The following is a 23,747-nucleotide window of genomic DNA, read 5'->3' on the forward strand; positions in this document are numbered from 1 at the left end:
TATTGTATAGTGTGGAACCGCTCTTCTATATGTGTATGTATATGCATGTATGTGTGTGCATACCTCATTTTAGCTGTCACTTGAAAATTATGCGTGTTTAAATATTCGCACCGAGGTGCATTTCCAAATGCCTTTATAGCTTATGAGTTATTTCCGGAGAATCAGATGTGCGGAAATGGGAAAAGAGAAGAATCCACGCGTACGGAGCATGTGGCCTTAGTCCTCAGATTCCACTTTATCCTCAGCCACTTCACACTCGCTCATAGATTTCCATTATGAAATTAGCCCGGATCAAGGACTTTCTGTGTGGACAAATCGCATTGTAGGGAAGTTTTCAGCTGGGATTTCGCGGAGATTTTGCGGGTGACAGCTGGCGGGGATTGGACTGGGCGTTCAGAAAGGTGTGAGATGCCCAGGTGGCAATGTGCAGCAGACTTCTGTATTGTTCCAGCTCCATCTCCATCCTATGTCCGTTTCACTTTGCTGGTTTTTGCGACTGATTGCATTTTTATCCCTTTTATACACAAAATCCATGAAATATGCACACTAACTCATGCGTATTTTATAATAATAAAAGCGCACGGTAAAGTGCCAAGCGGGTGGCCCGGGAAGAGGGTAACAGCACCGCGAAACTGGCTGTCACTTGTCCGCTTCTCCCATTCCCCCAAATGCCGCCGCATCCCGATCCCCATCCGCGTCCCGCTGCCGCAGCCCTGCTCGATTGCAAAGACAATGGATGCAGGCGAGCGGAGCCGATGGGATTGGATCGGGACAGACATCTGGCATCCACTGGGAAGCCAGACAGCTGGTACTTTCCAGGACCAACCCGAAGCTGCCGCCCCGTTGTAAATCTCCTCACATGTGCCCAGGTGGGCAACTTGTTAACGTGGCTCCGTAGCTGCTGCGCTTCATCCACCTGACACATGGCAAATCGGTTCATGGTTCTCCCGACCGCCGACACCATCAGCATCCGTCGAGGATGTGGCGTGTGTAACAAGGTTAGCTTAGCGGCTTACCCGGTCAGGACATCCCCAGCTTCCTAGCTCCCCGACTCCCCGAATCCTCCGGGTAAATATTTAAGGATGTGTTACCACCTATTTACCATCGTTTCTCCTTGGCGGCTGCAAGTGCCGCCTAAGCCATCCCATCCCATCACATCCACTCAGAGGATCCGAGCAAAGGGCAATATAGGGCGGAGATGGGAGGGCAGAGAGCAAGTGCATCATGGGCGTAGAATGAATTTATTCACTTGTCAAGTGCAATTTCTGTTTCCTTGTCTCAAGACTAATTTCAACATTGAAGGTGGGGTTTTCATTTCATCATGGCTTTCTACACCCTAGTAATACACCCACATTGATTTCTGATGCCACGATTGATATGTCTGTGCACATCCCTACCTACGCATAGTTTGGAAGCTCCTGGTTGGCCTTGGGTTACCAAAACAAGACTATGGCCAATACATAGACAAACCCACCGGTTTGGAGCTAGTAATTCATAGCTGTACATAGCCATCTGGTTAACCATCTGTTCAAGCCGCCTCAGTGCAGCAATGCTTGCCCCTTTGGGGGCGCCTCTGCCCCTGGGGATGCAGTGCAGCTGCAGGCCCGAGGCTTTGATTGCCATGCCGATCAATCAAGGCAGTGGCAATCAGTGATTGAGCCGATGGTTTGGACAACCGGGCCGCGGGCGTAATTCAATCCAGCTCCGCAGCTATCGAAATCACCACTTGGTCCATTCTGCCAAATAATTTCGCTTACAATTTGCCATATTTTGTGTCACGATTTGTCTTCGTTGCAAGTTTTATGCATCGCGGTTGGCCTGGGATGGGAAAAATGGTCGTGGGTGTGGGCATGGGCATGGGTGTTAGGAGGGAGCCAGGATAGCTGCATGTGCAGGATTCTTTTGCTCCAGCGCCGCATACTCTGGTAGTTCCTCATCCTTTTTATGCTCCTGCAGCTGCTTAAACGTGTTTCAAATACGCAATTTCCTCCCACCCGATGAGAGCTGGCGTGAATTCCGTATGCGATTTTGCCATGTCGGAGTATCTGTAGTGGCGGAGTAGCTCCTCGGAATACGAATTTTACATTTTTCGCGCTTCATTTTATTAGACATCATATAAACATGTTATACCACTGACGGCTCACATCCGCCGAAACCACTCGACCCAAGCCGAAACCACTTTTGTGGTTGCAATGATGGTGGTGTCGCAATGGCTACCAAAGTTAAATGAAAGTAATTTCTAATATTTGTATAACAAGCGAATGAACCACTTTTTAAGGTAAGCAGTGCTTATAAACGAGTTAGTTCTTAAAGCTTGCATGCCAATCCAATTGACTTGAATGGGTATCGGTTAAACTTGAGCATTGCAACTTAATTGCAGCATGAGAACATAAGTTGATGGTTCTATTAAGGCAACTGGGCACCTGTCAGCACATGTAGATCAGCGACTCCTAACGAGACAAGGATAGGGGCGAATTGAAGGAGCTGAGTCGCATTCACTTGGATCATAGTCAGTCCTCAAGCATATTTATTATCATGCCCAAGTGTTATCCTTTCTGGCCTCTGGCCCAGTGCCCGTGCAGGAGGAGGAGCAGCAGGAACAAGGACAAGGACAGGAGTTGCGCAACTGTTGTTACTCCGCATGTTAACATGTGTTCAAATCGTTAAGGCGAGAACTTTGTGCAAAATTATTTGCTACAAAACACTCGATTCGTGTTTGCGCCTGGCTGCCTGGCTGCCGGGCTCCGGCTTTCTTCTTGCCCTTCTCTGGCTCCATCGCTATCTCTATCGCTATATCTGTAGCCCCATCTCGTTTTATATCCCCGGCATGTCCCTGTCTATCCTGGCTCACACACTTGGGCGCCAAACAACACAAACAACAGCTCATTGAGTTTTGGAAAAGTTGTTAACATGAACATTTGATGTCACAACATTGCATGCCCCTTCCGCCTTTCTTTGCCGAGTGCGCCAGTGTGTGTCCTAGGTGTCCTCGGCATCCAGGGTGTCCTGGATGGGCGCATCCTTGAACGGTGACATAAGAGCGGACCGGACAGGAGACCCAAACGGGTCCGATCCAAGCGTATCCTTTTTTGCGCCAAAAGCACCAAAAATGCACAAAACCGTTACCAAACTTGCTACCCCGCCGCCTCAAAAAAGCCCCCTTTCACTTTTGCCGGACTCCCCATTTTGGCCAGTAAAAGTGGCAGCAACAAAAACAGCAACAGCGCCCAAAAAACAAATACAAAAACAGCAACAATGACAATGGCAGTGGCAGTGGCAAAAAGAGTAGAAACTGAAATAAAAACAGCGACAGGGAAAACAAAAAACTTTTACACTTAGCAGACTAAATTGTCTACAAATTTAGTTAATTTATGTTATTTATTTAGTTAGTTATCGCTTCTGCCCGTTGCCAGGGGGGAAGTTCAACTCGAAGTTGGGCTGCTGTGCACCACTCTGAATGGGAATCTGAAGGATACGGGCTGTGTTCTTTCCGGAGCAAAAGGTACTGAAGCCTAATCCGTAATGATCCTTTAATTGAGGCTAATTGGGACTCAACACAAGGAGTTCCCCAATATTTATATATAGTTCATGGAGGACTCTCCACAGACTGACTGATTCGACATATGTATATACAGTGAAGAGGGCTCTTACAACCACAATCGCATTGGATCGGTGGAAAGGATAGCGTTTTACTTAATCACTAATTCTTATGCTATAAACGGCAAAACTATAAACACAAACTTAATTTTTTAAAAAGTTCGTAGAGTAACGCACACACTTTCCGAAAATGATTTGATTTTTTTTGTTTTATTATCCGGCATGCCAATTGCTATCGTTAAACCAAAAATATTTCGACCACGCCCCTTCCAACGCCCACAAACCGATCAAAACTGTCACGGCACACATTTGAAAAATGTTTATTTATGTTTTGTTTTTTACTCCCAATTTTTATCTGTTAAAATTTCTCGTTGATTTACTAGCCGAGTAAAGGGTATCTGCTTGTCGGAAACTCGAAAATAGCATTCTTTCTTTTATCCCTTTTCTTATCTTAAATTTGACACCCAAAAAAACTGTTAAAGTTTGTAAAATTTAAATAAAATTTTAAAACAAGATAGCAATGTTTTTTTTTAATTGAACCCATTCCAACCCCAAGGAAGTAAGTTCCTTTTAAAATATATGAACCAAACCAAATTATGAGAAATGCTGTATTAGATAATATAAGATAAGACCACCCGAGATAAGGACTACTATATACTATAGTAGTATATATAAGGACATACTAATATACATACTAATTAACGGATCTAGCAATTATCATTGAAATACAACCAGAGAGAAGGCTATGAGCGAGTGTCGCGACTATTAGATACCCATTGCTCACATAGTGAAGCGCTATATGACTGTGACGTGTCTCGATTATATTTATTTCTCATCTAGAATCCCAACCGGAGGAACCGTACTCATAGCACAACTGATCGATCATCAAGATGCAGAACAACGCAGCCCGTTCCTCTTCCCCGAACAAAATCCCGAAAGAGTGGGAGCCTCAGTTCCCGCGTGGAACCAAAATGGTCAATCAGTCAACCCAGACTATGTGTGCGCCATGGAAAATGGTGAATGAGTCTACCCAGACCCAGAAATGGCCGGCACCTGTCAAGACTAGTGATGCCAACTTTCAAGTTCGCGAGTTCGGAACGCTGAATGGACTAGAGCGTCCTCAGGAGAGGTGAACAAGTTTTACGAGAAATTATGATTATTCTAGACATATACATTTTTACATATCTTTCAGGACACCTGGAGATGAGATTCACTAATTGCCCTCGAAAAGCCTCCTCGTGATCGGATGATCTCGTTGGACCAAGACACATCACATTCCGCTCAAGATGAAAAGAGATGCCATCCAAATGTCATCATAGCCACATACATATTATACATATATATATACATACATATTGGCCACTTTGTGGTCACACGAGTCATTTACTACATTTACTGGACTACATTTAGGATATCCAATCGAAATAAATAAGGATATGTAGAATAGAATACAATTAAAACAAAACATATACATACAAAACTTATACATAACTCAAGAAATGATTAGACTATTCAAAAATGTCATTTTTATTGGAATGACGATTGTTTGTTTGCCAACCAAAATAATCAGAATAATGTATATATAATATACCCGTCCCTTGTAATATATATGCGTAATTTTACCCATTAAAAACTGAAGGGATGCCATTGTAATTGCAGAAGCAAAATGATCTTTTATACATTTAGGCCAAAGTTTAACTTTTGTATGTTTTTGCGGGTGCATTTGGGTGCATATCTCAAGTTGGTTACATGAGTACATAGGTGGTGCAAAATATAATCTACTACCTAATGTTCCTCTGACAAATGGGTATGCAAAGCGAAGATATTCGGGCATGTTTTGTGGACGCAAGCTTAAAGTGGCACCCGCACTTCTTACCTTGCAGCTGCCCCACTCTCTTTGCGACCCACGCGGCGTATGAGGAATGCGAAATTGCTCATACCGCCCGTGGTCCCGCATCTGAGCAACTGGGTGACAGTTGATTTGCCTGTCGGCAGTGGCAGCTTGGAGCCCAGAGCCCGGAGTCCGTCGTCCGTCCTCCGGAGCACTACAGGCGGCACTGCGGGCACTGCAATTACGGCGACTGGAGATTTTTCTAAGAAAACCGCACAAGGCGACGACGGCGACTGTGGCGCCAGCATTCCAAAGTAAATTACAAACAAAAATGTTGCAACGAAAACGAAAACGGAATCGCACGCGGGTCCCAAAAGCGGAAACCGCAACAGCCAACAAAAATGTAAACAAGGGCGCAGAGTCGTCGTTGGGGGGAATTTCTTCGTTCTTCATTCTGGGGCAGAAAAACAAAGATCCAAAAAAAAGGGCAGAAAAAAATCAAATTGAAAATGAAATGCAGGAGTGAGGAGGTTCAAGAGCTTTGGCGGCCAAGCGACTGACGTCGTCTCTCAGTCTTTCAGTCCTCCAGTCGCCAAGGAGCGAACACATCCATCCACCAACAGCACCGCCCCAAGGAAGCGGGCCACACCACCCCGCCCCTTCCGTGGCCTTGCCCTGCCTTGCTTATGCAATTTGGTATGTGTTTCCCAAGAAACCTTTGTTGCATTATTGCCGCAATTTGCTGAAGTGGTGACGTGAGAGCCATCAGAGTGCTGCGTCCACGAATATTGCCCGTCCCTTTCCTACTCTGCCCGCCTGAGTCCTGAGTCCTGCGTCCCTCGTCCCTCGTCCCTCGTCCTTCGGCCCTTGAACCGCGTCTTTTCCGCGCTGCCCCTTCAGCCAGACAGCGAACAAATAACAACTAAGTTCGCAATTTGAAGTCGCGCTAGTTAGCCGCAGCACACCGACGTCTGTATACCCTTGACATGGCGCTTATATAGTAGTGGAAACCCTTGACTAATTTTGCTTATTCCTTCTTCATTGTAGATTTGTAGTTCATAGCCCCAAACTACACTTTAAACGTTCTTTCAAGCGTCCTGAGCCCCCACTCCTCCTCTAGTGTCAATGATAGTTGGCTCAGCTAATTTAAAATGCTGATTTTTCTTGGCTTTATTTCGCGAACCGATCAAATTGAAGTCTTAGCAATTAGCCCTCAGTGAGTACGTCATAAGGGCCAGGATGCCGGTGTTGGCCAGAGTCTCTACAACGTTGCAGTTACCGACAATTGCACCGCCGAATCGGGCGAGGAACGCGTTGGCCGCCACACCGAAGTAGAGATGGTTGCCGTCCTTGATGGCCAGATACAACGTGGAGCCGATGTTGCCCAACAGAGCTAGGTCCTTCAGCGTGTCCGTGGAGCTGTCCCATTCATCGCTCATCTTGCCGATCATGTCGTAGAACAGTGGGATCAGCGACATGCCGTGCACCAGCGCCACTCCCGGCTGATCGGATACCAGGTAGAACTCGATGTTGGCCAGTGGCAGCGGGATGACCTCCAGTATGCTGGCCGAGATGTCAAAGGTGTGTCCGCACTCGTCGGGCTCTTCGGCAAAGGAGCGCACCACGCCCAGCAGCCCGTGGACCAGGCTGAAGGATGCCGCCAGGTAGGCATACGGATGCTCCGCCAGGGTCAGTGAGCACATCGTGTAAGCGCAGGCCGAGATCAGCAGCAGATTGACCAGAGCTCCCATCACATCCATTTTCGGCGCTTCTCTTCGTTCCTTCGAGAATTCTATCGATTCTATCACTGTGTAGTATCACGATATGTGAATTCACTTTTTTGTTCCGAACACAAGAACTAACTAATTTTGAGTGTTGCTAGCTTGGGACTGGGGTCTGGAATGACTGAATCCGAATACCAGGCCAACTCTATGTATTCTATTTATCACCTCAGCTTTGCTAGGTAAATGTTTTGAGAATTAAAGTGACCATATCATTAGCAATACACAAATTTAAAGTGACCATATCATTGGCAATACACAAGTTTAAAGTGACCATATCATTAGCAGTACACAAATGTATGGCTAGGGATTTCGGTTTTCATTGTCATTCAAATGCTAATACCTTTTACCTACGACATACAACATAAGAATAGAAATTCGATGGCCTTTATGGCTGCAAGGACGTACACTTTTCATTATGTAGCATGCTGGCATACCCTTCCTTCGTTGTAATCATTCGTTGTCATATCCAAACCCACTTCAAATCCCGAGTTCCTGAACCAAATAACCAATAACCAAGCCAGTGCTGAGTATGCCAAGGGGACAAAGGCTGCTCATCGCCAAAGTGGCTAACGTTGGCCACTTCAGATTATGACCAGGGATGGATGTCGGCAGGGTCACTGAGTGGTCAGGGAGGCAGCATCAGAACATCGATCACAACACCTGAACGCAGTATATAAATAACCAATCTGGATTTTGATCCACACAACGGACGGGAGTGCTGGTAAGCCCCAAAATCCCGAGCGCCCTTTTCGGGGCTCCGCCGCTTCAATAAAACTGCAAAGTGCCAATTACAAAAATAACAAGTTAGCCCCAAAACTTATGTTGGCTTTCCGACTTGGCGTTGTTTCTTTTGCTTTTTTCCTTTATTTGCCCCGATGCATTATTAAGTTTATACCAAGAAATTCGCCGCACTGCATTGGGCGTGTGTGTGTGTATGTCTGTGTGTGAGAGTGGCATTTAGCTGGCAAGGACATTTTCATGGTTTTCCAGTTCCGTTTCGACAGCAACTTTTTCGTAGCATACTTTTGCCAGCGCATTGATTGGCCCCGAGCATTCGTTGGACTGGCAGCAGGAGTCAACTAGCAGCTAACTTGATCCATCTGCAGGCCTCCAGCCAAAGTGCAGGATAGTCCTGAATGGTCCTGGATGGTCCTGGATGGTCCTGGATGGTCCTGGGTGCTCCTTGGGTGGTCAACTCAAATTGACTGCAGCTGGGTCCACAACACGCAGAACTTTTGCCATCGCACCCCAAAAACAATGCCGGCCAGTGCCAACTTGTATTGCCGGTGGTTTAGGTTGGGGGTTCGGGCTCGGTGGTCCTAGGGTTGGGATTAGGAAAAGGGAGAGGGGGAAATATTGACGGGGGCAAACTGTGGCATGACCAACGAAAATAATATGAAATAAATTCCAATAGAGCAGCCGAAGAAGAATGAGAAGTTGAGTGGGCTCGAGCCGGGGCCAATTGGGGATTGGGATTGGCCGAGATGAGTGGCTGGACAGGACCTGGAGCAACTGAGCTGGGTGGAGTGGTGTGCGGGCTTTGGGGTTAGGCTTTAAGAGCGGACTGCAAAAGGACCGGCGAACAACAAATCCGTACAAATTGAATAAGAACTCAATCTTGGCTACTGTGCGAACAACTTTCTTGGGCGGGCAGCAGGACGAAGGGTCCTGTGAACAAGGCGGAATGATAAAAAAACACAAGCACACACCCAAGATGCGGAAAAACAGAAAGTACAAGCGCAGTAGTGGAAATGGTTCGCCATGGAGGCGACTCTCTCCGGACTGAGGGATACTCCCTACTGAAGGTGAACTCCATGATAGAGTTTAAATATGCCTTAAAATACCTTTAAAATAACTCTTTAGTTGTTATTCGAATTGAAAATCACGAAAGACTTATTTATTTAGACGTGACAAAAGACGAAAAAAGAACATGGCCGAAAAGTGCACGATTGATGGGTATTAAAGGGAATTGAATTGAAATTCCTTGGCAATTGTTTGTGTATCATTATGGTCATCATCAGTGCCCACGACTTTGCACTGAGTGTGTTTGATTGTGCCCGCTGTTATTATTATGGCTATCGATGCCCCAATGGATGGGCTTGGCTTTAAAGCCGGGCCAACTTCGCACCGCCGGCACGTAGCCATAACCTAACTCAAGATCGGGCTGCTTTAAGGTCGCGGCATGGGTTCGGGCGGATTCAGGTGGATTTCTAGGTGGGGATGGAGCCAGCACCCATCGATTGATTTAGCATTTGGGGTGTTCGGCGTTTGGCACTCGGCTTTGGCGGCTTTGTCGGCCTGTCGACGCACGCGGCACTATTAATTATCATGTTAAAATGTAATTAATTAAAGATGTCGTCAACGTGCGTTTGCACATAACTTTCAATGAAAAGTTAATAAATTACATAGTGCCGAAAACGAAATTACAAACGCCATCATCGAGCCACGACAGCCGCAGCAACAAAAGCAGCAAAAACCCGGTCCACAATGATAACAAATCAAACGAAAATGTTTAACCTGCCCACTGACGTATCCGTATTCCCGTGTCCGTGTCCGTATGTGTCCGTTCGTCTGTTTGTCCGTTTGTCTGTTCGTCGGGGGTTGGGAGGTGGGGAAAACCACAGCAAAACAAATTAATAAATGCATAATAAATATGCGTAATAATAATGACTAAAGAAAAATCAGAAACAATAAATATTATTTGAGTAGTGTCGGCCCACAAACCGAAGGCAAACAGCGGAATTAAAGGAGGATGGCCTGTATGGATGACATGTCATAAACGTTTATAAATGTTCATGTGCGTAAATAAAATCGTAACAATATTAAAACTGATGCGTAGCGCTATATTAAATAGATGTCTGCAGGGTCCCACAGGGTCGGAAAATGGGAAATGGAAAGCGGTAACGCGGTGCGGTGCGGTGCGGTGCGGGGGAGAAGTGGGAAGCGCGCTTTAAAATAATTTATCGCGTGCAATATTCACACACATGCTCAATACGTGCGCGAGTCCTCAAGCGCGTGACGCCCCCATCCGCTCAGAACTCCACCTTTCCCATTTTTCTGGGTTCTGGGCCCGCGCACGGGGCGTATGGGTGGTGGGTGGTGGGAAATGGGAGATGGGTGATCTTTGGCCCGACGACTCAAACACACATTTGTAAGCAAGTCAGGCAATCGCTTGCCCAATTAAGTGCGATGGAGCACCGGCTGAACACAAGAAGAACACAACACAACACAGCACATACAACCCCTGAGCGGCGGGCTCATAAATGTTATCACAATGGCTAATTCGACAAAGTCTAAACACTCGGATTCGTGTTGTCGGCATGCCGCCAGAAAATCACAAATTCAGCGCTGTTCCGCCCTCCTTCTCACTCCTCTTTGCAGCTCAATTAAAAGCGGCAAGAACATAAAAAGCTCCTTAAACTCGCAAAAATGCACTTTGATTCAAAATCCTCGTTAACGAGCGTGCTCACGGGATCCAAAAAAAAGGCACTCAGTGAGAAAGTCGTTCTCAAATGTTCCCAATACTAAGCTTTTGCCGGCTCTTATTGGGGGTATAATTATTCAGTCGAAAGCTACAAACGCGAAGATGTGAACAAAAAACAAGAGAGAATGCTATAGTCGAGTTGCCCGACTATCAGATACCCGTTACTCAGCTAACGTGAATGCAAACGAGAAATGTAATCATTTTTCTTGGATATCGATAGATATTGTGGAATAAAATTAGAAAAATTTAAAATTTTTTAAAAGTGTGGGCGTGACCGGTTTGGCGGCTGTCGCGGATCGGATAAGTTGGCTATTGATAAGTAGTTAAGTAATTTGTCAACGATAGAGGTTACTCGGATTTAGCATTTTAATGTATGCGCTTTTATCGTTATTATAATTGGTCACATCGATTTAACTAAGAATTAAGCTATACTTGGCGCGTCAGATCAGTTCGTCTGACGATATCCAAGAGTGAGGGCAGAGAAACTGCGGTACGTAAAATTTAGAACAGATATAAGGTCAAAATGTGTAATGCCTATTTCCCTATAGAATAAAACCATCTTCATTTGTCTAAGCCAATGAGCGTTTAAGGCATTCCCTGGATATTGTCGGCGGCTGGGCAGCGGCTTTAGGGTCTTAGAGTTGGCGTGGCAAGAAATTTTTGGGCAAATCGATGGAAATTTACAAGACTAATACAAGTGTGTAAAAATATCAAAAGTATAGGCGTGGTAATTTTGTGGGGTTTTCGGGCGTAAGTGTGGGCGTGGCAACATGGGTCAAAAAACTTGCGCTGCGTCTTCTCACTAGAATCTGTATGCTGAGTCTCAACCTTCTAGCCTTTATAGTTCCTGAGGTCTCGACGTTCATACGGACGGACGGACAGACGGTTAGCTAGATCGACTCGGATATTGATCCTGATCAAGAATATATATACTTTATATAGTCAGAAACGCATCCTTCTGCTTGTTACATACTTATTAACGAATCTAGTATAGCATTTCACTCTACGAGTAACGAGTAACTATCGGGAAGCATATAATAAACAATCGCTAATTATTCGGTCATTCTTAAACAGTTTTATGACCCTTCCAAGTGATATAAATTCAAATATCGGCACAGTGCGTGAAATTGCCGATGATGCAGACGAAGTTATTCGTGGTTTACGAGCTCTTAACTGTGAGGAGCGGGATCCCTGGCTAATTTTCATATTGCTAATAAAATTGGATAGCGATAACCACAAAGCGTGGGCTCAGTGCTCACAATTCAAAGAAAAAGGTGTGAACATCCACTGATTTCTGAAATGTCTTACATCACGCTGCAATACGTTGGAGCTTTGTTTCCAAACGTTTCTCATATGGTGGGCAACTGTACCTCGCGGCATAAATGTGTCAGAACTACCGAGGCAAGCATCATGGCGCGGGGCAGCCAATTCAAACTGGAAACTACGTTGACACTGAGAGTGTTTGCAGCCGTGATCGACCATCAGTCTCACGCGCGGGATCCGCAATTGGTCACAATCAACCGCTAGCTAATCATCACTTGGGGAGCGAGTCTTCCGCAGAAAACAACTTTAAGCATAGTACCGTGAAGAATATTCAGGGTGCAAGTTCTAAGATTCTCTGGCCAACCATCCTTGCTGACGTCATCGACGCCTGGGGCAATACTACAACCTTCAGGTTGCTCTTGGACACTGGATCTACAATAACCTTGGCATCAGCGAATAGGCTCTGCGTCGAATTCTCGGTCTCGCCGCAAACAGCGCGTGGGATTCCCGAGGACGCGCACATATCAAGCTGCGCTCTCGACATTCGGGCCAACCTCTCGAATCGGTCTCGTTTATCTCAACTCGCGACATCCTCACTCCCATCATCTTCGACGTGGAAGCATATCTGCGAGCTTCCTTTGGCAGACCCAACGTTCTGCCCACCAGGAGCAGTCGATGTCATCGTTGGATCGGATCAGCTCCGGTCTCTATACACAGGAGAACAGAAATACTTTGGTAACGAATTTCCTATCGCTCTCAATACTGTTTTTGGTTGGTTTATTGCAGGTTTTTATTCCGCCTGCGATGAGAGAGACGGCACCGCCGTCCACAGGCCATCAATCGCCTGTTTTCGCTGGAACGGAAATTTCGTCGGTCTGCCGAATTGAAGCAGCAGTACGAAGCTTTCCTGGACGACTACTTCCGACGTGGACATATGGAGCAACTGACATCGGCTCTGGTTGATGTGTTCCCAGATACTGGACAGCCTGAGTACCAAATGTCTTGTAGTTTTTGATGGATCTGGAAAGGGAAGCTCTGGAGTATCGCTCAATGAAAGACTTCATATTGGTCAACCGATTCAAGGCGATCTTCTTGGCGTTTGTCTACGTTTCCAGCAGCACCAATATGTTCTGTGCGTAGATATAGAGAAGATGTTTCGCGGAATTCAAATCTTCAAGCCGAACACCAATTTTCAGCGCATTGTTTGGCGCAAGACTGAGAATGAACCTCTGCTTCATTTTCGCCTAATGACGGTGACTTACGGATTGGCACCGTTTCCTTTTTTGGCTGTTCGAGTCCTTAAGCAACTCGGCTACGATCATCGCCAAGAGTACCCTGCAGCAGTCCACGATTTTCTGGACGATGGCTATGTGGACGCTATTCGAACAGGTCACAACACCTTCGAGAATTCGAGTGGGAATCGAAAACTGCAAATTGCGGGATTATTAGCGGTCCGAATTTTGTTAAGTTTCGATTAGTATGATTGCCGTAAAAAATTTTAGATAGTTCAATATATATATTTTATAATGTTTTAAAAACCTAACTCGTTTGCCTCTGACTAGGGTGTATTCGCTGTAAGCCGCGGTTAGCGAACAATAGGGGCCATTCAGGATGACAACTGTTTGCAATGTTTGGTAAAGAATGGCATGATCCTCCACCACATCTAAGGATCGAGCGAAAGCTTGTAGGGTAAAGAATCTTTCTGTCCGTTCTCTGTGTCGTGGATGGCGATTTGCCGCCCAAATTAGGCTGAGATTCCAGGACAAGACCACCACCCCACATAGCCGGAGCAGCTGGAACTTTGCGTGTGCCCCCGGGAATATCTCATAACACCACCCTAGCCCTATGAATCGTTACACCAGGTAGTTGTCATCACTGGTCTAGACAGGTGCCGGCAATTCCTGCGTCTGGGTAGACTTATTCACCATATTGGATGGCGCACACTTCGGACTAAGTTGACCGATCCACTTTCGATCCACGAGGGAGCTGAAGACGATCCTGTAGAAGGAACTCTACTTTCACGGGCTTTCGTAATCCGCATCTGTTCAGTTTTGCCATTATTATGGTTTCTCTGGTTTGGGTTCGACAATTCAAAGGCTGTTATAAATAGGCATGCCAACTTGTTTGAAAATTAAAAGTGTGACCACAATTTGACCAGCTTTGCAACCTGGCGTCGGGTGTGTATACATTTGGGAAAATAATAAAGCGAATATATTTCATACCGTGCGTATATTAATACCCAATTAATTACTGGAAGAAAGGGACCTTTTCATTTCGAGTTTCATCCATTTCAAGTGATTGTTTTCTGTGCAGAAGGAGAAGGAACAAGATTTCTGTGAAAGTGAAAGGTACGTATGCTGCGATGCGTCCACGTTTATCAAATGCCCTAGAATGTTCTCTGTGTGTTCCATACGCTCCCCGATTATCCCTGCCCCAACCAACTCCTGACCACCTTTACCGCCCACTTTTGGCTCATCCCCTCGCTTTTGCGGCGTGGAAAAAGCGCAAATCAGCCACAATTGCCGCTGACAGACGCAAGCATCCTGCTTTGGCTTTTGTATGCGTCATGTGTGTGTTAGTGCTTGCGTGTGTTTGTGTGTGTGTGTGAGCATCACTTTGTGGCCGCCTTCAACTCTTTCCAAATCCTCCTGTTTCACTCTCCATCTGTCTCCGTGGGGGTGTGCGCGCTTGGCTTTGACATTACTTGTGCTGCAAGCTGACAGATTTTCGTTACGGCAGCATTAAATTGAATTTTGACATTTCTTTGCATGCATATCGAAAGAGGCGGCCACCGAAAATCCCACCCGCGGTGCAGTGCGGGTTGGAAAAGTTTTGAGAAAACCGAAAATGCCGCAACAATAAGGTCTCACAGACAAATGGCAGTCTGAAGAAAAATGATGGCAACAAGCCGTTTCAATCTACTGCTGCCCAAGTCCTCAGATCAATAGTTCTATTTAAAATAAAACGAAAAGGGCTGAAGTTAACTATTAAGTGTTAATTAAAATCTAACCGAATTTTCCCGCAACCCACTCACTAACATTTTTATTTTTACTGATTAATAAAACTGATTTGCAAAAAATAATTTATGAAACGAGAATATCGCGAAGAAGAAGAACACTAAACAAAAACTAAAATATGGGAAAATTTAATTTTTCTTTTTTTAAATTATATTTAGCAAATAGTCATCTTAGCATTTAATTATAACTTTTTCATTGAATTTACAAAAAAAAAAACATTCAAATTTTTCTTTAACTCAGCTACAGACGAGTGGGATCAATATAACTTAAATATAATTAATATAATATAATAATTATATAATATAATTTACTTTTGTATATTTATTGCATGCAACCCTGTATTCGGTAGCCCTGCCTACTTTTGACATTTGGCTTTGCTCTGTCCCTATAGAATTCAGTGCAAATCTAGAAGCCGTACCGGAGAAACCATTTTCGTGTCACAAAGGAACTTCAAGATGTCGAATCCGACCAACGAATACGATTCCTATTTTCTCAATATATTCCCGCATTGGATGCAGTCTCATGTTCCGCGTGGGATGGGCAATCAATCTACCCAGACTAAGACTTCGCCAACCAAGACAGCGAATAAGTCTACCCAGACGAAACCTGTTAATGATGGCAACGTGCAAGCTAGCGTGATCGCAATGCTGACAGGATTGGACTCGATCTTGGACATGAAGCCTAGCAGAAGTCCTTCGCCCGAAGAGTTCCAGCGCCTAAATGAGATGTTGACCAGCCAGAACTGCGATTCGCTGCGCGAGTGAGTTCAAGTGATTAGTGTTGAGAGTTCTGACTTAAAGTTGATGGTTTCATCAGAGTACTGGAGTCAAGGAAGCGAACGCTTCCCGAGGAGGACCTAACTGGGTTTCTAACTACGATACTAAAGCAAAATCCAGATGGGAAACCGCTGCCTAAGCGGCAGAAGCCGGAGCGCCAGGAAGAAGAGTTCTCAGGGCAGGTAAACAAGTCTCACGATCAATCATGTTCATTCTACACAGATTCAATCATACATACTGCGTATCTTTTCAGACAACAGAATATTGGGAACCTGACCAACCATTCTAACTTGGAAACGTCGATGAATTAACGACAAAATGATTGGACAGTCAACTGAGCAGGTCAGATTCAACATTTGCAGGCAACATGCAAAAGAAAGAAAAACATTTAAAAATGCAGATAGCTTTGAATTTGTAGGACTTGTATCGAAACAGCTGTATACTAATTGCTTACAAATAAAAACCGCCAGTTACTGTTTAGTTTAGTTGTTGGTTAATTTCAGCCGCTTGAAATGATTATTTATGTACGTTTTTATTGAGAGGCAAAATGTGACTAAACTAAAGCTTCGGCTCTGCACACGCCATACGATTATGCTAGCTTAAGATGTTAAGTGACAGTTAGTACAGTTAGGGTCAAAGCATAATGTAAACATACAGGGTGTTTTGTTCCCTTAAACAGTTATTCGGCACAGAGACAGCGCAGCAATTTTGGCAATAGGGCGTTTATATGAGAGGTCTTCACCGTTCCGACCCGGCTCCTTGAGTACTTCCAGTGTGTCGATCCTCAGATTGTCGGTTTCCAAACGGCATTTTATACGTTCCTGTAGAGATGTCAGCTATTCCATGTGCCACCGTTTCCAGAAACCTTGGACCATGGCTTGCAGCTGATTCCACATCTCCAATCGATTGACTTGCATATCCAGACGACAGGAATAATGCAATGCAGTGTACGGAGATCCAGTCCAAAAAATGAGCTGGCGGATCCAAAGAATTATCTCGGGAATTCAGGATAGCTTATTGTTGGGTCCTCCTCAAACGTTGGAGCCTTGGAGCCAAGTATCCGTTTCATATGGAGCTTAATTGAGCGAACACCAGCTTCCCACATCCCTCCAAAATGGGAAGCAGATGGGGGTATAAAGTAGAAGAAGAATCTTGCTAATTCCTCATCTGTGGCTTGCTGAATGGCCAGGCGTCTCATGTCTTCCAGGGTTTGCTTGCCTCCATGAAATGTGGTTCCGTTGGTCAGTAGGCTTCGTTTGGCGGGCGAGGAATCGTTGTTGGGCTGCTTTGGAAGTCTTTGTAGTTAGATCACTAACATCCTCGATATGGAGTGCCTTTGTGGTATGGTAAGACACACGGAAATATAAAACCATGCCTTTCCGCTGCGTGGAGTTCGTCCTCGGGATTCCTTGATGGCGATCGCATAAGCGTAATCCCACCCTGTATGTTGAAGGCCTAGCCGCTGCTTTCTCGAGAAATAGGTAGCTCTCCCATGATCTGGTTACTGGCGCCTTTGCGTTGAAGAAAGCAGCGTTTGTATTAGAAGACAGATTTTCTGATGAGATTGCGGGCTCCCAGAGTCCAGCACTGCTGCCGGTGATTAGTTAATGTTGCATCAACTCCAGTGTGAAGATGGGAGACATGAAAATGTAGAACGAGTAGTCCAGATAGTGGGTAATCTTCGGGAATTGGGTGCTTGGCATTGTAGTTTAGCGTAGATTGATCGATTCTCCCACCGATTCGCATTATTCCAAAATCAACCTGGAAGGGAGAGAACCGGATTAGATGCGATTAAGGGTTAAGATGGCGTCGATTCTTTAGCTGGGAATATTCTCTGGCAACGAATTTCTTTTACACATGAGTCGGCGCTGTGCGGCCAGCAGCTCTTCAGAAGTGAGGAATGGTGAAGAATTCCTTTGTTGCAATCGAAGAGTGTGAATGAAGCGATAACAATAACTAGATATCCTTATAAGACGCGTCCAGGTTGAGTATTTGTGTACGAGTAACTCGTTGATACTTTCGCCAGGAAAGTTATGTAGAGTTGTGGGCTTTACTGTTCGATCCTACGTGTTGACATCGAAACTTGGAGATACGTTGGCCACTCGGTGTAGCCGGCCAAGACGGTCCTTTCCACCACAGTCGCTGCTCCAGAAGCTTTGACGGATGAAGTCCTCGAGAAGCACAATCAGCAAGATTGTCTTCCGTGCGAACATGGTTCCAGTAGTTGCGGGGAAAGTCGCTCAGGATCTCAGCCGTTCGGTTGCAGACGTAGGTGTTCCAACGTCGTGAGAGAGCTGAAAGCCAGTGTTGCACAATTTCTGAATCTGTCCAGCAGCTGAAAAGAGGAATTTTTACTGAATTGTACGGACAAGAGTAAGCAATCGAAAGAGAAGTAAGACAGCATTTAGCACCAAATGTGGACTCGATACGGGCTTGATCGGAACCACCCGAGTTTTAGCGGCAACAAGGGTGACTCGAAAACTGCATCCAACTGCAACTCGAGCGTAGACCGGTAGTCGCTATAGGCGTGTGTGGATGCGTCGGCGAATCCGTGCTATCTATCTTCTTTAGGCAATGATTTCAGAAGACGCCAAATTTTGGATCTCCATTTGCGTAGTTTGAATTTGCCTTTGTCCAAGAGTCCAATAAGCTCATCCTTTACAATCATAAGGTCCTCGAAGGTGTTGTACCCTGTTGGGTACACATAGCCATCGTGCATAAGTGAGTGGACTGCTGCAGGGTACTCTTGGTGATGATCGTAGCCGAGTTGCTTAAGGACTCGAACAGCCAAAAAAAGGAGACGGTGCCAATCCGTAAGTCACCGTCATTAGGCGAAAATGAAGCAGAGGTTCATTCTCAGTCTTGCGCCAAACAATGCGCTGAAAATTGGTGTTCGGCTTGAAGATTTGAATTCCGCGAAACATCTTCTCTATATCTACGCACAGAACATATTGGTGCTGCTAGAAACATAGACAAACGCCAAGAAGATCGCCTTGAATCGGTTGACCAATATGAAATCTTTCATTGAGCGATACTCCAGAGCTTTCCTTTCCAGATCCATCAAAAACTACAAGACATTTGGTAGTCAGGCTGTCCAGTATCTGGGAACACATCAACCAGAACCGATGTCAGTTGCTCCATATGTCCACGTTGGAAGTAGTCGTCCAGGAAAGCTTCGTACTGCGAGAACAAGCGACTGATGGCCTGTGGCAAGGTCGATTCAATAGGCGGTGCCGTCTCTTAGAAAGGGTACTCGACGACATAAACCCCGACCGTCGAGCGCATATGTGACAGCAAAATGACGCTCTGTAGGATCGTTAGCGTCCAAGAGAGCCTGGTTGGATTGAATGCTGTCCATCTCTATGAATGAACGAACCATTGCGTATAGGTCCGCGTGATGAGTAACAGCAGTAGTATGGTGATCATCGCAGGCGGAATAAAAACCTGCAATAAACCAACCAAAAACAGTATTGAGAGCGATAGGAAAGTCGTTACCAAAGTATTTCTGTTCTCCTGTGTATAGAGACCGGAGCTGATCCAATCCAACGATGACATCGACTGCTCCTGGTGGGCAGAGCGTTGGGTCTGCCAAAGGAAGCTCGCAGATATGGTTCCACGTCGAAGATGATGGGGGTGAGGATGTCGCGAGTTGAGATAAACGAGACCGATTCGAGAGGTTGGCCCGAATGTCGAGATCACAGTTTGATATGTGCGCGTCCTCGGGAATCCCACGCGCTGTTTGCGGCGAGACCGAGAATTCGACGCACGCTTATTCGCTGATGCCAAGGTTATTGTAGATCCAGTGTCCAAGAGCAACCTGAAGGTTGTAGTATTGCCCCAGGCGTCGACGACGTCAGCAAGGATGGTTGGCCAGAGAGTCTTAGAACTTGCACCCTGAATATTCTTCAGGGTACTATGCTTAAAGTTGTTTTCTGCGGAAGACGCGCTCCCCAAGTGATGATTAGCTAGCGGTTGATTGTGACCAATTGCGGATCCCGCGCGTGAGACTGATGGTCGATCACGGCTGCAAACACTCTCAGTGTCAACGTAGTTTCCAGTTTGAATTGGCTGTTCTGTCACATTTATGCCGCGAGGTACAGTTGCCCACCATGCTTTGCGGTTATCGCTATCCAATTTGGTAAACAATATGAAAATTAGCCAGGGATCCCGCTCCTCACAGTTAAGAGCTCGTAAACCACGAATAACTTCGTCTGCACGTCCGTATGAACGTCGAGATCTCAGGAACTATTAAGGCTAGAAGGTTGAGATTCAGCATACAGATTCTAGAGACATAGACGCAGCGAAAGTTTGTTGTCACGCATGTTGCCACGCCCACTCTAACACCCACAAACCGCACAAAGCTACCACGCCCACACTTTTGAAAAGTGTGTTTATATTTTTTCACATTTTATCAGTCTTGTAAATTTCTATCGATTTGCAAAGAAAAACTATTTGCCACGGCCACATTTTTAAAAAATTTTCTTAAATTAAATTTGATTCGATTTGCCAAAAAAACGCACTAGATAAGTAATCTTACCTAAGGTACCTTAGGTAAGGTACCTCTTAAATAAGGTATCTGATAGTCGAGGAACTCGACTATAGTATTAATTCTGTCTATTTTTTTAATTGAAACTAAATGACAAATGGGGTTGACTGTTATAAATGGATAAGTGAGTGAGTTATTAGCATTGATTTTTAATTAAATCAGTATAGGTACATTCAACCTATGTACAAGTGTGTAACATGCAGATAGCCAAGGACAAGTCCCCTCGGAGTTTCGATGCACGGCTCAAAGACAGGGTCAAATCGTTGTGGAGGCCTGGGCTGTAGCGTGGCCACCTTGGAAATTAATTTCTCACGTTTCACGTACAATTTGTATGGCCGGAAGCGTTTTCAATCCGTTGCGGTGGGGCGGGCGTCGGCATCGGCGTCCTCCCACTCCTCCTGCTCCTCCTACTCCTCCCGCAGCCAGCTCGCTAATGAAGGTTTCATATTGCTCCTGGATCTGATGTGGCTGTTGTGGCACGGAATTATAAGGCGCACAAATCGCCGCACGTAGCAGCAGCAGCAACTTCTTCGTCTCGTCCTTTAACGGGACTGCAGTTCAGACTCCGGACAACGGACACCGGCACACTTGTACGGACACGCCAGGGGCGGCGGCAACTTGTGTTTTTGGGGGTCCTTTAATGGGTCTTTAACTCAATGCTGCAACAGTGGTTGCCTCTTAAAGAACTCCTTTCCTTATTTCTACCTGTGTGTGCAATGGGTATCGGATAGCTTATACCTTTACATAATATTTATGCATTAGTATTAACAGAGGACGACTAATACTTGCCTTGAAATCTCTATGGATATTATATAGTAAATATCAATGAAATGAAAGCATTGTTAATTTTCAAATATATACAGTAGAAGTAAAACATTTTCCAGAACAATAAACGTATTTTCGCTGCTCTTCAATTCTTTCAAAGTCAGTGAAGAATTTATAATTAGTAACAAATTTAGTTTTTATTACAGCTGACTTGGATATATTTGGAGCTAGAGTTCTCGCCATTCAGCTGCACTGCGTCTCGAGCTCGGACCTGGCGGGGCCACCCCTTCTTCTAAGCCCCTGACACACACACACACACACACACACACACACACACACACGCACACTCATCCGCTTCGTATTTGGAGCGTGTAAAGTGATTTTTGTGCTGGCGTTGTTGTTGTTCTTCCCGTGCTGGTCCTGCTGCCGTGTGCTTTGCTTTCCTTCGGTTATTATTAGCTTCCACTGGGCTTCGTGTTCCTGGGATTCCCCCACTTGCTCCTCCATTCGATTCCATGCGATACTCTGCTTTGCCATACCCACCATTCCGTGTGTGTGTGTGTGTTTGTCCAAATTGCACAGGATTATGGGTCTTAATTTTATGATTGCTTCTTTAATCAGCCTCCGTAACTGCACGCCAATTACGTCCTGCTCCGTGCTAATTGTTTCTATTTCTGTTTCGGTTTCTGTTTCTGCTGCCGTTTTTCTGCCTTCTGTTCTTGGTCGAGCCCCGCCCACCCCCGCCTCCGAGCCGCGCCCCCTTTTGGGATATGTGCCCCGTAATCGATGTGTGCTTTTCGCGATTAGCCGCGCGCCAAATGAGCTGGACGCGACGGATGGCGGAGCACGTCTCCGATTGAAGCCCCCCCCCCCCACGAATCCGTCTTATAGTTTGGCTGGGAAGGCGAGATGCTTGGGAGCAACCAAGTCGAATCGCAGACCTGGCCCGACCAGGCTCATCTTACACCTTCGAGGAACTAACAACAATGTGTTTTGGGTGCGGAAGAGGCCAGTTTTCTCCTGGAAAATCTGGACTGTCCAAGGCATGGAACCCTTTTCATTTCAACCTGGTAAGCAACAACCAACTACCCACGAGTGGTGGATATATAAATATCCAGCTAATGATGCCCGCTGAGTGTCTGTCCACTGTGCCGCTGCAGGATGAGCACATCGCCACAATTTCGACGAACAACAAGGCAATCAAATGTTTTACATTCTTCCGAGCCGCAGGACTTTGGACCAAAAGCGCTAGGATTTGGGGCAGCAACCACAAGGCGCAGTCACCTGGTGTCGCAGGACCTTATACTAATGGCCAGCCAAGTGGCAGCGGAAAGAAGGAGCCGCAATGGGCGACGCTTGAGCGGCTTATCCTGGCGGCACAAGACTGCGAATGAGGCGCGAAAACAGGAGCCAATAACTTGGTACAGATATTAAAGTCATCTATATGACTTATGCTGGCCAAGTGTGCATACACATAAGTAGCCATCAATGCAAATTGATTTGCCCATCTGCGTTTGACCAGACAAATGTCGAGCGAAATATGTACTTCAGTTTGGGCGCAGCTGGTGTTGATTTACTTGCAGGATACATGCTCGCCTTTGAGGTCCTGGCCCGAATCTAAGCTCAACTAATTATAACTTTGGTGCCATTCGTTCAGAACCTTTGAAGCCCTTGTGCGTGTATTCGCGCTCGTCGTCGCTTTCGGAGCTACCAAGGCTACCAAGGACAACGGCGCCGTGGAAGGATCTCCGCGGTGGGCGGAGCGCCTGAAGTGGGCGTGGCACAGCTCGAGAGGCGAGCGCTTTTAGGCGATTTGGCTGGCAAAATCATGTGCAGCCAACGGCTTCGAGAGTCATTAAGTTTATTAAGTGGGCGAGCAGATAACCCAAATGAGTGCATGCCAAATGAAAGCCAACGCAATTTGCACTCATATCGCCCACGAATTCTGTGCACTGTGAGAAAAAGGAACCGAGTTCAGCTGGTTGGCGGATATAAGAAGGTTTCAAGTGCTCAAATGCCGAGATCAGTGAAACAACAATTTATGCACCAATCGAAATGAAAGGAGTAGATTAATTCGCATTCTGCTCACAATTATTTTTGAAAACGTGCATCGTTGATTGCTGGTTAACCCACTTCTTTCTATAACCATTTGTATGTTTATGTCAAAAACAAGATTTTTATCACGAAAATAAACACTTCAACGTACCAAGTTTTGAAATATTCAAACCACATCAGGGTGTTGATTAACCAAAATATATATAGATAATAGAAACTGGATCTCAATGGAATCTGCAATATACGGATAGATGGCAGATGCCAAGTACGTATGTTTTATATATGTAAATTGTATTTTTCATAATCATAAAGTACATGTGCATAAAGTGTAATACCGTAGTTCTTTAGGAAGTTTTGTCCAGTGTGCTTATTCAAATAGCTCATGCTCTGGGAAAAGTTTCCCAAGAGGCCGGAAAAGGGTCAGGTGGTGGAGGGGAAGGAGGACGGGGAAGGACGTGGGAAACCGGAAACGGAGAAGATAACAAACAAATTGCCAGTGCAATTGCAAGCTTGAGATTATCGCCTGCCTGCGGTGGCCGCATTACTCGCTCTTAACTTTACTTAACTCCACTTTGGCTTACTTAACTTTGCTTCAAGTGCAGGGCAATAGGAGGCATTGCAATGGCCTT

The 23,747-nt window shown here is 45.6% G+C and overlaps 2 protein-coding genes across 3 annotated transcripts; one reads left to right on the forward strand and one right to left on the reverse strand.

Moving 5' to 3' along the window:
- Nucleotides 1-6,573: 6,573 nt before the first annotated feature.
- On the reverse strand, nucleotides 6,574-7,377 carry LOC6726516. The gene has a single exon (XM_002107436.4). It carries the CDS (start codon nucleotides 7,186-7,188, stop codon nucleotides 6,628-6,630), a length of 561 nt encoding a protein of 186 aa, XP_002107472.1. The 5' UTR covers nucleotides 7,189-7,377; the 3' UTR covers nucleotides 6,574-6,627.
- A 6,745-nt stretch (nucleotides 7,378-14,122) lies between these two features.
- Nucleotides 14,123-16,122, forward strand: LOC27207482. Of its 2 annotated transcripts, none has more exons than XM_016183165.3 (4): nucleotides 14,123-14,307; nucleotides 15,368-15,736; nucleotides 15,793-15,934; nucleotides 16,006-16,122. In XM_016183165.3, the coding sequence occupies exons 2-4, from the start codon at nucleotides 15,432-15,434 to the stop codon at nucleotides 16,039-16,041; spliced, it is 483 nt and encodes a 160-aa protein (XP_016040159.2). In that variant the 5' UTR covers nucleotides 14,123-14,307; nucleotides 15,368-15,431; the 3' UTR covers nucleotides 16,042-16,122. The 2 variants fall into 2 exon arrangements, with proteins under 2 accessions (XP_016040159.2, XP_044779590.1); XM_044923655.1 differs by having other exon boundaries at nucleotides 14,125-14,307; nucleotides 15,326-15,736.
- Nucleotides 16,123-23,747: the final 7,625 nt, after the last annotated feature.

The sequence above is a fragment of the Drosophila simulans genome, chromosome X (assembly GCF_016746395.2).
Source record: "Drosophila simulans strain w501 chromosome X, Prin_Dsim_3.1, whole genome shotgun sequence".
Lineage (NCBI taxonomy): Eukaryota > Metazoa > Arthropoda > Insecta > Diptera > Drosophilidae > Drosophila > Drosophila simulans.